The sequence below is a fragment of the Sus scrofa genome, chromosome 3 (assembly GCF_000003025.6).
Source record: "Sus scrofa isolate TJ Tabasco breed Duroc chromosome 3, Sscrofa11.1, whole genome shotgun sequence".
Classification (NCBI taxonomy): Eukaryota; Metazoa; Chordata; class Mammalia; order Artiodactyla; family Suidae; genus Sus; species Sus scrofa.
The window spans coordinates 41,122,620-41,136,161 of NC_010445.4; the positions used below are offsets into that span (position 1 = coordinate 41,122,620).

General features: G+C 63.8%; 2 protein-coding genes and 1 non-coding gene across 7 annotated transcripts; 2 read left to right on the forward strand and 1 right to left on the reverse strand.

Moving 5' to 3' along the window:
* MCRIP2 (MAPK regulated corepressor interacting protein 2) lies at positions 418–10,844 on the reverse strand. 5 transcript variants are annotated; one of them, XR_002342465.1, is made up of 7 exons: positions 10,714–10,830; positions 9,507–9,651; positions 4,898–5,015; positions 2,268–2,402; positions 1,332–1,459; positions 995–1,096; positions 418–792 (listed from the first exon to the last, which is right to left on the reverse strand). XR_002342465.1 is itself a non-coding variant. In XM_003354653.5 (5 exons), the coding sequence occupies exons 1-5, from the start codon at positions 5,170–5,172 to the stop codon at positions 722–724; spliced, it is 471 nt and encodes a 156-aa protein (XP_003354701.1). In that variant the 5' UTR covers positions 5,173–5,293; the 3' UTR covers positions 418–721. The 5 variants fall into 5 exon arrangements, 2 of the variants coding, with proteins under 2 accessions (XP_003354701.1, XP_020942572.1); XR_002342466.1 differs by lacking the exon at positions 10,714–10,830 and adding an exon at positions 9,787–9,805; XR_002342467.1 differs by lacking the exons at positions 9,507–9,651; positions 10,714–10,830 and adding an exon at positions 5,105–5,306.
* On the forward strand, positions 11,245–11,315 carry TRNAG-CCC. Its single transcript has one exon. It is a non-coding gene; the product is annotated as a tRNA-Gly (tRNA).
* Positions 11,627–13,261, forward strand: METTL26 (methyltransferase like 26). Its single transcript, XM_021086912.1, has 6 exons — positions 11,627–11,918; positions 12,078–12,240; positions 12,455–12,514; positions 12,754–12,821; positions 12,912–12,990; positions 13,067–13,261. Exons 1-6 carry the CDS (start codon positions 11,722–11,724, stop codon positions 13,112–13,114), a joined length of 615 nt encoding a protein of 204 aa, XP_020942571.1. The 5' UTR covers positions 11,627–11,721; the 3' UTR covers positions 13,115–13,261.

The following is a 13,542-nucleotide window of genomic DNA, read 5'->3' on the forward strand; positions in this document are numbered from 1 at the left end:
CATCCACACCTGGAGTGGTCCACAGGCACAGCAGTGTCCCACGGGAGCCCCTGGGCTCCCCACCAAGACCTGGGGCGTCCAGAGGCAGCATCAGGCATCCTGAGCCCTGACCCCAGTTCTGGGCGGCTGGGACCCTCCTAGGGCCAGACAGGTGACACCGCTGGGTCTTGAGGCCAGGTTCAGATACCGGCCAAGACCAACAAGGAGACAAGAGGAAGTGGGTGTCAGGTGGGGCAGGGTGGTGTCCACAGACTTCAGTGCAAAATAACCTGGCTCTGGACACAGGACTGCAGCTCGCAAGAGGCCAAGGGCCAGAGCGGGACAAGGCTTCCGCGGTGGGGAGATGGGGCCACAGGGGAGGTGGGGCTGGGACACAACTCCCCCTACCCCCACCACCAAAAAAAGACATCTCCAAAGGGCAGTTTTCTCAATTTTATTAGCCTGGAGCTCCTCCCTGCCAGCCCCATGGGCTGGCCCAGGGCACAGTGAGCAGGACTGAGGTCAGATAGTTTCAGCCCCTGGCAGCCTGGAACAGCTGGACAGAGGGGTCAGCAGGTGCAAAAGTCCAAATGCTGGCACTTCAGGTGTGGCCGGCGCCTGGCCAGGGCCAGGGTGAAGCCTGGCCTGCCACAGTGGGTGAGCAGGGCACCGTGGTCCTCTCCTGGCAGAGGGTCCAGTGTGGGGCAGGGCCAGGCCCTGCTTAGGCAGCATTCCTTGGAAGCTAGGAGCAGTTGGTGATCCTGGCCAGGAACTGCTGTGCCCACCACTCATCCAGGTCGATGGGCACAAAGTCTGTGGGAAAGCAGAAGGCTGGCCAACCAGCGCCTGCCCCTGGAGCCACCACAAGCCCCGCACCCCGAGCCCAAGTGTAGGAGCTGCTGGGAAGAGTCGGGTCAGACTCCAGTCTTCCTCCCACCCCACCGGGGATAGGACCTGGCTGAGCCAGGTCCGGTGGGAGGTGGATGGGACCCCCTGAGGGCGGGGGAGGGCTCACTCTGTAGCCGGGGGTTGGGGGTCCTCTCCACGTACTGCACAGGCCTCGGGCCGCTCTCACCGGCTGGGCCACCACCCAGCTGCTGCTCCACTTGCTGCCAGGCTGTGGGGAGAGGGTGGTCAGGCTGAGCCAGGCCCCTGGCCCCCTGTCTCCTACTCGGGGGCCTAGTGGCCACCCTGGACCCCAGCCCAGATCTGAGAGTGGGTGGCCTGCTGGACGGTCACAGGACGAAGAGGCAGAGAGCCCAGACAGGGCCCAGCCCTCCGGCCGCTGTGAGTCGGGTTACAGTGGAAAGATCACCAGTGGCCCAGGCCACACCCTTGGGCCTCAGAACTACCTTCGGACACAAATCGGACGTTCTCCTCGTGGGCCAGTGTGTAGGTCTCTTGGGATCCCTCGAGGGATGGGGATGTGGCAGGGGGCCGCCGGCCATTCACCCGATTGAACACGAGCCTCGGCCCTGGACTGCAGGAACAGGGAGGAGACAGTCAGCCACTGTTCTAAGCCCAAGTGCCACCTGGCAGAGCTCCGGGAGTGGCCTCAGGCCACACCAACCACAGCCAGGCCAGGCCCAGCCCGGGCACTTCCCTGAACATAGGGCAGCTGCGTGCTGCGGCCAGTGACCAAGGCCTTTCTCCAGCAGGCCTGCACCCCAGCAGCCTGGCTCATAAGTCAGCCCCCCTGCCCTGAAGCAAGCCTGAAGCGGTGGGGGGAGTACTCTCTCCCAGACCCCCAGCAGAGCTCCAAGCTCCTGGCACCCATCCAAGGGGCTCTCAGGCACCTCCTCTGCCACCTGCCTCTCCCGGACCAGCCCAGCCTTTGACCTGAATGCACAGGGTGCTCGGCCCAGTGCCACCCAGCAGACACAGTTCTTGGGTCACCTTCTCCCCCATAGAAGCCTTTCCATCTAATGACACAGTGTCACGCAAGAGCTGGCAGCCGTTGCCCACCCCCAGCTGCCCCGGGGACAAGGCCCCAGGGATGGCTCCTCCTTGTGCTCAGCGGGCCAACCTGAGCCACGAGGGTGTGGCTGCAATCCCTGCCCAGCCCTGCAGGCCCCAGGCCAGGGCTAGGCTCTTGCCCGTGGGTGCAGGAACGCCCTGAGTGCAGGAGCTCTGCCTGGTGGGCGTTCGATGTCCAGGTGGCCACAGGACCCATCCCGGTCAGCCAGGCCCGGGGCATCGATGGGCTGCCCGGGCCTGTAGCAACTGGCCCAGCCCTGCGCACACGATGCCCGGGGCAGGGCCGTGGAGAGAGCGGGGCCCACACCTACAGCAGGAGGAGGGAGCCGGGAGTCCTGGGCTGCACGTGCCCCTCCGCCAGGCACTCGCGGTCCCGCCGGCCTGCTCGTCATCCTGGGCTCAGGCACCCACCGCCGCTCGGGGTTCCTCCTCGGTTGAGAGGGGCACTAAAATAAAGAGGAGCGTCTTGAGGGGCACCGGTCCTGCCAGCTCCGGGCTGGCAGGGTTGGGTGGCCACAGAGAGTATAGGGAGCCAGGGCTCCTCCCGGGCCTGAACTATGCCAACCAGAGGGCATGCACGCCTGTCCTCGACTGAACAGCTCCTGGCCTGCCACACTTATCCCTGGAAGGCCGCAACCTCGAGGAAACTGTGCACATCAACGGGGGCAAAAAGAACTGTGCTCAGCGGCTGCCACTCACAAGGGCCGAGGTGGTGGCCCAGCTGGGCCGAGAAGGTGCCCCAGCAATCAGGTGCTCACCACTCCCTGCTGGCATTACATAAGGTGGCACTGCAGGTCCTCTGGGGGAGAGGGCACAGCTCCCCTGTGCACCTACAGACAAGTCCGCAGTCCGGCCCGCCCCGCCCTCCGTGCCAGCTCTCAGCTCCCATGGCCACGGCCTGTCTCTGCTTGGGGCATCCTCTTCCTTCGTCCCCCTCACTTCCTGCCAAGGTAGACCACCCGCATGTTGTCAGCCCAAGAGCCTGGGCTCAAGAGGGAAGTGACCAGGCCCAGGTCACACTCAGTGAGTGGCTGGCAGTGCCGGAACTTAACTGTGTGTCTGTCTGACCCCACGGCCCGGCACAGCTTCCCTGCAGCATCAGGTGGTCACAGGGCCCCACTTTCTCTCCTCCCCAGCAGGAGACATCACCTCCTGAGGTCTTATTTTCTCGCCACCGCCACAGGGCACAGACGCAAAGGCCTGAGTCCCACCACAGGACAGGTCAGATACTTTGAGCATCCATGGTGCACCAGGCTCGGACCCCTTCTTCCCAGGCAGGTCTGGGGGAGGGAGAGTGGACAGGAAGCTCGGGTGCAGTGATTTCAGAGGCCTGTGGACCTGCTGGCTGCTCTGGTCTCCCAGGGAGGGGCTCTTCCAGGCACAGGAAGAGGCAGCTCAGGGAAGGTAGTGACCGCAGGGCGACGGGGCGATGGTGCAGTCAGCACCCTGCTGTCTTCCCACTGCCCCCGCACCCGGCAGAATACAGCACCTCAGAGACTGCGAAGGGCAGAGACCCGAGCAGGGTGGCACCTTCCAGGCGCGGAGCTGGCTCCCCCCTCTCTCCCCAGCACCCTGACCACTGCGGACGCTCCCTGCTTTCCCTATTCCCCAGCCGAGGGGCCGCGGAGAGAGCAACAGGCTTCTCCATGTACGAGAGTGGGGGGCTCCCCGCCTGGGTGGCAGAGGAGCAGGGCAACACACCCGTGCCTGGTTCCCTCCCCTGGGCGGTAGGGCGGCCATGCGGACTGAGGCCAATGTCACAGGGCAGTGTCCCTGCACAGCCCAGGCCCTGGGACGGGCCCCCCAAGGTCCCACCCCCAGCCCTCCCCAAGAGGTGCTCATGGCTGGCCAGCAGCATGTTCCTCGCTAGGACCAGCCTCAGAGGGTCCACACGCTCCCAGCAAGAGGCCCCTGGGAAGAGCCTGAGCCGAGACGGGCCCTCACAAGCTGCCCCCACCTGCGGCATCGAAGGCCAGTAACCGAGGGGGAAGGGCAGGCTGAGGATGGCCAGAAGCACACCACCCCTGCCCTCTTAGGCCACCCTGGAAGCTTTTCGTCCTCCACGTGGAAGGAGATCCCGGGCCGAGACCGCCCCCCCCCCCCGCAGCGCTGCCTCAGGGCCCTGAGTCTGCTGCCCTCATCCAGCCACAGCCCAGCACAGGAGCCCTCAGGCCGGTGAGGGCCTGGACCAAAGTCCTGGGCCCAAGACAGCAGAGAATGAGTGAAACCAAAGCCCAGGATCTGAGCTAAAAAGTAAAGGTTCAGCCCTGGAGGAGGGGGAAACGGACCTCCGGGTTCCAGTCACTTGGATGCCAAAGTGGTTGAACGGAGCCTCCTTTGGCAAAAGTGCTGGTGAGAAAGGGGAGGAAAACCCACAACTCCAGCAAACCCCGAGCATCTGCGGGGCGCGGGGGTGGGGTGGGTGAAGGGCAAAGGAGAGCAGTGGCCTGGCAGGACCATAAGGAACCACCTGCACCTCTCCTCCGCCTGCCCTGCAAGCTTAGGGCTGGCAGCCCCCCGCCCCGGGGCAGGGGCAGGCTGCCTGCGGGCCCGCCTTCTGGACCACCCTGCTCCCGCCCTCCGGGGCGAGTCCCGGGACAGCTCTTCTCAAGCCACGCAGGCCAAGGTCGACCCGGGCACCTGATTCAACCGCAGGCTTTCTCCCGACTATGGTCTCACAGGGCTCGGAGGGGTGGGTGTCACGCATATCCCGCCCAGCCCCCTCTGACCCAGCCAGGCGCCAGGTGAGGCGGAAGCGCGGAGAAGCCGAGCCGGAGCTGCAAGCGCGGGTCCGGTCGGCACGCTCCGCCCCCTCGGCGCCCGTCCCGAGCATGTGGCCCGGTCTCCGCTAACCTTTCCCCAAGGTCACCCTCCGGGCCCCGCGGCGGCCGGCGGGGGAGGGGAAGGGCAGGCAGGCTGCGGCAGGGGCCAGGCGTCTCACCTTGACAGGGGCCAGGGTCCTGGAGGCTGCGTCCGTGGGGGCTGCGGGGTCGGGGGCGCGGGATGCCGGCATTTCAGGAGCTCGCCGAGCCGGTTCTCCACCTGCTGCTGCGTGGGACCTGCGGGCACGGAGAGGGCGCGTCAGCCGCCGCCGGGGCGGGGACAGCGTGAGGACCCCCCCCTCCCGGTCGCCCCCTTCCTGCCTTACCCGCCCCCCCTTGCACCTGTGCGGCGCTGCGCGACCAGCTTGCTGGGTCCCTTGGTGATGGTGTACATGGTGCGGAGGGGCCGCCGCACGCCCGCGCCCTCCCTGCCCACCGTCCCGCGGCCAGACCTCTCGCCCTCCGCCCGGCTGGCACTTGGCGGGCGGCGAAGGTGCGGCCCCTTTAACGGGCGGCCGGCGCCGCGGGCAGGGGGCGGGCCCGCTACACACCCCCGGCCCTTAAAGGGCCCGCGCGGAGGCACGCGGCCGGGGCGGTGCTCGCGCCGTTGCGAAACGGGCTGCTCCCGCCGAGAGGCCCGAGGCCGAGGGGCGGGGCCGGGCAACCGCAAACCGCGCCCGCCCCTCGGACCCAAGGCCAAGGCCGAGTAAATTCCCCGAGGCCTGGGCCTCCCGCCCCCGGGCACCCAGACGTGGGGTCAGCATTGAGGTCAAGAAGCCAGAGCGCTGACAGACGCTGGGGGTGATCTGTGCCCACCCTGGAAGCACGGGTGGAGGCCCTGCCCCGAGGTGCCTGGGAGAGCCTGGGCCAGGATGAGTCCAGTTACGGACTGAAGGGATCAGAGATGAGAAAAGGGGTGTCAGCCCTGTAGGTTTGGGCGGAAATGTGTCTGCTCTGGCAGCCTCTCTTTCACCCCGTGGGTCCAGAGCCAGGAGTGCATCCTATCCTGGCTCAGTGTGCCCTGCTGATGGAGGGTGGAGACCCCTGACCAATCCAGGAGCAGCCTGGGGGCTGGATCCTCAGGTGGAGAAGGTGGATTAGGCCACCCAGCTTGCTGAGGCCACCCACAGGGGAGAAGGGGCACTGGCTCCTGCAGACTGCCCAGGCAGTGCTGGGCTGAGTGGCAGACTCTGAGCAGGGACAGTGCCTTGGGCCCAGCCTCCCTGACCTCCAGGAGGAGGTCAGGAGCCTGGAGGCCCAGGAACCAGATCTCCCACTGGGCCCTAATCTCCCAGGCAGCCCCTTCCAAGCAGGCTCTCCCACAGGGTTGCCTCCTAGGAACTAGATGGAGAAGCCCCTTGCTCTCAGCACTGGTACTCAGGGCTGCCCAAGCTCTCCCCACAGCAGCCTGGCTTGGAGGTTCGGAAGCATAGCACTCTTGGGTTTGGGAGGCTGAGGGCCTTGTGTGCTCTGCAGGAGGCACGCATGCTTCTGTGTGGTTGAGATCAATCCTAATGGCCCCCTCCCCCTAAAAACCAAACTGTGACCAGTTTGTCCAAGAGCTATGGCATCGGCCTCTGAGACCTGTGTGCCCACCTGGTCCCACGGAGCCCCTGCTCTGCTCCCAGGAGTATTTGAGGAGGCTCAATCGGGCCAGCACCAGAGCCTGGGGTGTCCGATGGCGCTCCGTCTCAGGCTGGGAGCCGCTGCCCCAGGGGCAAGGGGGCTTGCCCTCAGCACTGTGGCCCAGTAGTTCCTGGAGCACACAGAGTCCAGCTTCCCCCACATCCACTGTCAGAGCAAGCCTGAAGCCTTCCACCCAGGCAGGGCTGAGGCTGAGGCAGGGGCTGGAGCGGGTCCTTCCCTCCCATGCAATGCCCAGGCCATAAGGACAGTGTACACCGCAGGGAAGAGTGGGTTGGGGAGCTAGCAGGAGGAGACCCCCCACCTACGCCATGCACCTGTGCGGCTGGCGGGGGTAACCGAGCTGTTCCAGCACCTGCAGGGAAGCCTGCATCCCCGGGGTGCCCGGGCTGGCCTTCCCTTCATGTGCTCCCAAGGGCCCTGGGCTCTCCGTCTTGTCCTGCCCAAGGGTAATACCCCCTCCCCAGCTGGGCTAGGCCTGGGACCCTGAGAAGGGAGAGCACATGCAGGGGGTCCAGGTATGAGCACACCCCTGGCCAATCTGGCCCCTCCCTGCCCACCTCTGGTCCCTGCCCCCAGTCACACCAAGGCCAGCACTGTCCTGCGTCATCTGTACTGGCTCTCTGGCATCCTTGGTGGCCTCGGGCACAATGCAGAAGGAGCCAGGTCCTGGGGTGGGGGGGTACCTCCCCCGCAAGCTGATCTGAGAGCTCCTCCTCTCCTGGCACCTGCTCAGGCCAGCATGGATCAGGGGCAGGACAGGGACGGTGGATGGGCGGGCAGGCCTGGCCTTTGCTTAGATCTTCTAGAAACCAAGGCTGCAAGGCCCTCCGGTCCCAGCCCTGCCCATGAGCCTTGTCTGCGGTCAAAGTTTGGGTCCAGAACCCTTGGAAGGGCTCCCAGGAATGACCAGCAGAACAGGACCAGTTGTGACACGTGGCAGGAGTGGGGGGGCAGGACAGGCAGGGGATGGGTAGGGTGGAACTGAAAATCCACTGGTCCCCAAGAGGCGCTGAGCAGGGGCAAGGAGAACTAGGGTGGAAGAAGGCCAGGTTGTGGGGGCAGCAAAGCCTGGGCTGTGGGGCTGAGGGGCCTTCCCTGCCCCACAGCTCCCAGGACCCAGCTCTGAGCACCAGACCTGCCCTGGCCTGGGGAGGGCCCCGCCAGAGCCCTGTGAGGTCAGGGTCTGGATCGACCTGCTGCCAAGAGCTCCTCTCACAGGAACCCCAGGCCAGCCTGGCTTCCTTGGACTGCACAAGCCAAGACCGCGTGTCAGCCTGCAAAGCCACCACAGAGGCAGAATTGTACAGCCAGCAACGTTCCTCATCGTCAGAGAAGTTGGGAACCCAGCTGGAGTTGGGGGCAGGGGCAGCTGGGCGGGAGGGTGAGGTCTCACCCACAGGCACACACAGTGGGCGTCCCAGGAAGCAACAGCCTTACTCAGACCCCAGTTATCATTATAAAAATATATACTGTTTCTCTTTTTTTTTTTTTTTTTTTTTTTTCTTTTTAGAGCTGGACTCACTGCATATGGAAATTCCCAGGCTAGGGGTCAAATCGGAGCTACAGCCTCGTAGGGCTACAGCCAGTGCCACAGCCACGCTGGATCTGAACCGTGTCTGCGCCCTGCACCACAGCTCACGGCAACGCCAGATTCTCCAACGCATTGAGCAAGGCCAGGGATCGAACCCACATCCTCATGGGTACTAGTCAGGTACATTTCTGCTGCGCCACAATGGGAACTCCCTATTTTTCTCTTCTAAAAGCCTCTCCATATGACACTGACCTTTCAAGTTAAAGGAGGAAGAAGTTTACGTTTGCAGCCATCCTCAGCCACCCTCTCATAGCCATGCCCTCGCCACGCCACACTGGGGGAGGGGCTTCGGCCAATGAAGAGTGACCAGTGGCCCCAGGAAAAGACTCCCCCACTTACCACTCAGTTTCAAGGGCTCGCTCTGCCCCTTCCCGTTGCCACGTGCAGTGAGTTGAATGGCAGCCCCCAAAAGAGCCACTGTCCCCAACCTCAGAACGTGAGCTGACTTGGAATAACGGTCTTTGCAGATATAATTAAAGCAAGGATTTTGAGATAAGGTCATCCAAGGTTAGGATGGACCCTAAACCCAACGATGAATGTCTTTGTAGGAGAAAGGAGACAGGTACTGGACACAGAGACATGAAGAAGACAGAGACAGAGACTACAGCAAGGTGGCCCCAAACGCAGGAATGCCTGAGCCACCCCGAAGAGGAGGCAGTGACGAAAGAGCTTCCTGTAGGGCCATCTGAGGGAGCTGACGCCTTTATTTTGAACTTCTGGCGTCCAAAACTGAGACAACATCATTTTTTTTCTTTTTCTTTTTAGGGCTGCACCCGTGGCATATGGAGGTTCCCAGGCTAGAGGGCTAATCGGAGCTACAGCTGCCGGTCTACACCATAGCCACAGCAACGCGGGATCTGCGCCATGTCTGTGACCTACACCACTGCTCACGGCGACACTGGATCCCTGATCCACTGAGCAGAGCCAGGGATCAAACCCATATCCTCTCGCTACTAGTCGAATTCGTTTCCACGGCGCCTTGACAGAACTCCCAATACATTTTTGATTTCAGCCATCAAAAGTTGAGGTCATTTGTTACAGAAACTCTAAGAAATTAAGAGACTGAGGGATGGGGTAGCGGGTGAGGGAATGGAGGGAAGCGTTGGGGGCTTGGAGGAGGCTCAGGAATGGTGGGCACACAGGCCTGGACCTCAGGAGAGAAGCCGGGCCCTACTGTTGGCTCCAGACATCATGGGGCAGAACGGGGGACTTTGTCCCCAGCCCTCGGGAGGTGAGTGCGCCTAGGGGAGAGGGCACTTCCGGCGCCCAGGACGATCCTCAGGAGACACACCCCCAGGAGGTGCCACTGAGCACAGCCCGGGTGCGGGGCACCTCCAGGCCCAATGTTCAGCGTCCCTCGGGAGAGACCTGGACCCACCCAGAGTCTGACACACATTCAGGACTTTGCAGAAAATGTGTGCTCACACGTGTGCCCTTGGCTCACACATGCTCACAAGCATGTGTTCACGCACACGCTCCCAGAGCCTCACCCCTTGGCCGTGTCCAGCTGCTCCCGTCCCAGGCTCTGAGCTCCGTGAGTGTGGAAGGTGTGCGTCAGGTCACACAGTGTCCAGTCCAGAGCGATGCCTCCAGGGTGACGAGGGTGGCGGGCAGAGGGCCACCTGAGGTCCAGGGCTGGTAAATGGAAGACACTGCTGGGCCTTTGCCCACTTCCTCAAGCAGCCCACACAACATGGGGGAAGCAAGGAAATCTGTGGGTCTCAGGCCCCTCCCCTCCTCTTTTTTTTTTGGTTCTTTTTAGGGCCATACCCATCTCATTATGGAGGTTCCCAGGCTAGGGGTCGAAGTGGAGCTGCAGCTGCCAGCCTACACCACAGCCACAGCCGTACGGGATCCGAGCCGAGTCTGCGACCCACACGGCACGGCAGCTCACCCTTAACCCGGTGAGCAAGGGCAGCGATCGACCCTGCACCCTCGTGGTTACCCACTGAGCAAGACAGGAACTCTGCTCCTCTCAATCTCATCACTCGGGAAGTCTCCAGAATTTTCAAAGCGCTGTCCCAGGAGCCAGGACAAAGGCCGAATAGCTAATTCGTACTCTATGACAATATCACAGCATGGCCCATGCCCAAGAGTGCCATGTGAAGCCCCCAGGAAATCTGGTGCCTCCTGAGGGGGCGAGGAGGGCTGGGGGACCTGGGTGCTGAGGCCTCAGGTGACCACGGGTCATCAGCAGTGGGCAGGGAGTCACACCGAGGGATACCTCGTCTCCACCTTGAGACAGACAAGGTGCTCGGCCAACACACGGGAGGCGAGGCGGAGGGTGAGGAAAGGGTCTGGAGAGCTCAGTGCCCTGAAGCGGGAAAGCCGGAAAAAGGGCCTTAAGGAGAAAGGCCAAAGGCGCGGTCCGGAGGCCTGGAAGCCCGCCCACTGGGCGGAACCGTCCCCGGAGGTGCGTCCAGACCGGCCACCCCCACAGCGCGTCACCTCCCTGAGCTGCAAGATCCTTCTCCCGGTCGGACCACGCTCACAGGCCCCTGTCGCCACCCTGCACGCCCCCCTGACAGCAACCCGAGGCTCACGGCCCATCCCGGGGGCCGTCCACAGAGCGCTCGCCGGAGCGACGGCGGCTGCGGCGAGGCGGGGGTCTCGTGCGAGAAAAAACGCCCAGCAAGGGAGAGGAGCTACGCCGACGGCGGGGCATGGCCTTCCGCCTGTCAACAGCCTGCTTGAGACCTGGGCCCCGAGAAGCCGAGCAGCGAAGCATCTTTGGACACAACAAGTCGGCCTCCCCCTTGACTCAGAGGTCGCCGGCCCCTCGCAGCATCGGCGAAAAACCCTGGGCGCGCGCGGGTCACCTCAGCGTCACAGACCCTGGAGCCGCGCAAGCTCAGTTCCTTCAGGTCGGGCCCGCCCCGTCCAGAGCCCCACCCACCCGTGAGCCCTGCCAAGCACAGACCCGCCCACCCACGAAGCCCCGCCCTCACAACTTCCGGAATGCCTCAGTTGCCATGGTTTTCAAGGCGCGAACGCCGCTCCAGGCGTCCATAAAACCTCAGCCCCACTCCGTCTCCTTGAGGGCCGGGTGCCCAAACGGTACCGCGAGATCCCCGGTCAAGCCCGGTGTTCCTGCTCCTGCTGCGGGCGCGGCGGAGGCGCGTGCACTCTGATGTCTCTGCGCGAGCGGAGCCGGCTCGGCGGGGTGAAGGGGGGGAGGGGATTTGCGTCACAATCTCCTAAGTCTCTGGGAGAAACCTTTAAGCAACAGCGCCGCTGGTGTAGTGGTATCATGCAAGATTCCCATTCTTGCGACCCGGGTTCGATTCCCGGGCGGCGCAGGCTTTTCTTTCTCCGGTGTTTTTTTCCCACCATCTCAAAAAATGGACTCTGATCCTAAAAAGATTAATGAAGAAGAGAAGGAAAAAAAAAAAAAAGACGAGAGAGAAGCATCCATTCTGGTGCGACACGAACAAGACAATTTTGGAACAATGAGCTCTATGAAAATGCTAGGACAGCCACGGCCAGAGGGTGCTGAGCTTTTGGGCTCCTGCAAAGCAATGACCCAAACTCTAGCCCAGACCCTCACCAGAAGCCCCCGCGCGCTGCGCGCCCTTTAAGGCGCGACGCCTGTGCTCATTTTCCCGGGGTGGGGCGGGCGGCGGCTGCGCGGCGGGCGGGTCTCAGACGCGCCCAGCGGCGCGGGACTGCATCGTCACTAGGGCCCCAGGCCGCAGGACTGAAACCATGCTGGTGGCGGCGGCCGCCGAGCGGAACAAGGAGCCCATCCTTCACGTGCTGCGGCAGTATGTGGACCCGACTCAGCGCGGCGTCCGCGTGCTCGAGGTGGCCTCGGGCTCCGGCCAGCATGCAGCCCACTTCGCGCGGGCTTTCCCGCACGCCGAGTGGCAGCCGTCAGACGTGGATCAGCGCTGCCTGGACAGGTGTGGCGGGAAGGCGGGACCCCGGGGGTGAAAGTGGGCCCCGTCCCGCTGCCATGGTTCGCATGCCTTTGTGATTCCTCCAAGCATCTCCTGAGTGGGGGTGCAGGGGCTCAGAAAGGCTGCCCAGGCCACTGCCACCCACGGGCTGCCCTTCTGCAGTATCTCGGCCACGGCTCTGGCCCAGGGCCTAACCAACGTGAAGGCCCCGCTGTACCTGGACGTGACCTGGGATTGGGAGCAGTGGGGTGGGATCCTGCCGCGATCACTGGACCTGCTGCTCTGCATCAACATGATCCACATCAGCCCCCTGAGCTGCACCGAGGTCTGTGGGGCTGTGGGCACACAACCTAGGGGCCACCTGCCGAAGCGATGTGCTGGGAGGGAGCTAGGTGCCAGGTTGGCACGTATGGGAGGCAGGCCATTCGGGCCGGGAGCGGGTGCGGGGAGGTCAGGCTGAGTCTCCAGCCCTGAGCCCAGGGCTCCTGGAGGATCCCGGGGACAGCTCCTCACTGCTGTCTGGCCTCCCACCTCCGCAGGGCCTCTTCAGAGCAGCAGGACACCTGCTTAAACCCAAGGCTGTGCTCATCACCTACGGGGTGAGTGCTCCTGCCCCAGCTGGGCCTCCCCTGGCAGCACCGCCCCAGCCGGCCCTGGGTGTGCCTCACCTGCTAGTCTCCCTGCACCCTCTTGGCTCAGCAGCTGGTCCTCAGCAGTCTCCCCTCTGCAGGGCATGGAGGGAGGTGTCCTTTCCGTCCTGTGGGTGCGCGTCTGTGAGTCTGCCTGGGGGAGGGCTGACCGTGGGCAGCGGGCAGAGTAGTGACCCCCATCTCCACAGCCCTTCGCCGTCAACGGAAAGATTTCTCCCCAGAGTAATGTGGACTTTGATCTGAGCCTCAGATGCAGGTCAGAGCTGGGTGGGTAGGGGGCTTGGTTGGGGGGTCGGGTGGGCTGGGTGACCCCCAGGCCGCTACGCCACCTCCTTCTCTCCTGCAGGAACCCGGAGTGGGGGCTGCGGGACACAGCCCTGCTGGCAGACCTGGGCCAGGCCAGCAGCCTGCTCCTGGAGAGGATGGTAGGTGGTGATGACTGATCACGGGCAGCCTCCCTGGGGACCAGGGCAGTTTCTCCAGCCGAAGTATCTTCCCCAGGTGGACATGCCAGCCAACAACAAGTGTCTGATCTTCCGAAAAGAGTAACCCCTCCTCCTCCGGCATGCCCACGTCCCTGGGACAGAGCCAGACCACCAGCCTCTGCCTCCCCGGGCCACCCAGATGGGGGATTCTTGGCCAGTGGCCACAGGGCTGCTGAGAGCCTGGGAATAAAGTGCTTTCTGCTGTCCCATTGCTGGTATCCGCCATGCCTCCTCCTGGGAGCACCCCTGCAGGGACTAGGTGGGCAGGCTGTATTTCCCAGGATTCCACACACTGGCGACGTGAGGGGTCTGGCTCTGGGTCGGGGCTTGGGGACATCCTGCACTCTGCTGCTCCAGTCAGGCAGCGAGGGGAGGGAGGACCCAGGCACTGCTGTGGCAGGACCAAGCCGGCCACCTGGCCTCCCACCCTGGTGTCCAACTCAGAGGCTGGTCCTCACCCATGCTCCCTGGTGACCTCAGACTGGAGCCAAG

Bases quoted from the DNA above. Each gene is read 5' to 3' on its own strand.
- MCRIP2 (XM_003354653.5), bottom strand. From the start codon at position 5,172: ATGTACACCATCACCAAGGGACCCAGCAAGCTGGTCGCGCAGCGCCGC. The intron at 5,016-5,120 runs GTGCAAGGGGGG...CCGTGCCCGCAG, and splicing joins GGTCGCGCAGCGCCGCACAG to GTCCCACGCAGCAGCAGGTG. The intron at 1,460-4,897 runs GTGAGACGCCTG...CTGTTCCTGCAG, and splicing joins GGACCCTGGCCCCTGTCAAG to TCCAGGGCCGAGGCTCGTGT.
- METTL26 (XM_021086912.1), top strand. From the start codon at position 11,722: ATGCTGGTGGCGGCGGCCGCCGAGCGGAACAAGGAGCCCATCCTTCAC. The intron at 11,919-12,077 runs GTGTGGCGGGAA...GCCCTTCTGCAG, and splicing joins GATCAGCGCTGCCTGGACAG to TATCTCGGCCACGGCTCTGG. The intron at 12,515-12,753 runs GTGAGTGCTCCT...CCATCTCCACAG, and splicing joins CTGTGCTCATCACCTACGGG to CCCTTCGCCGTCAACGGAAA.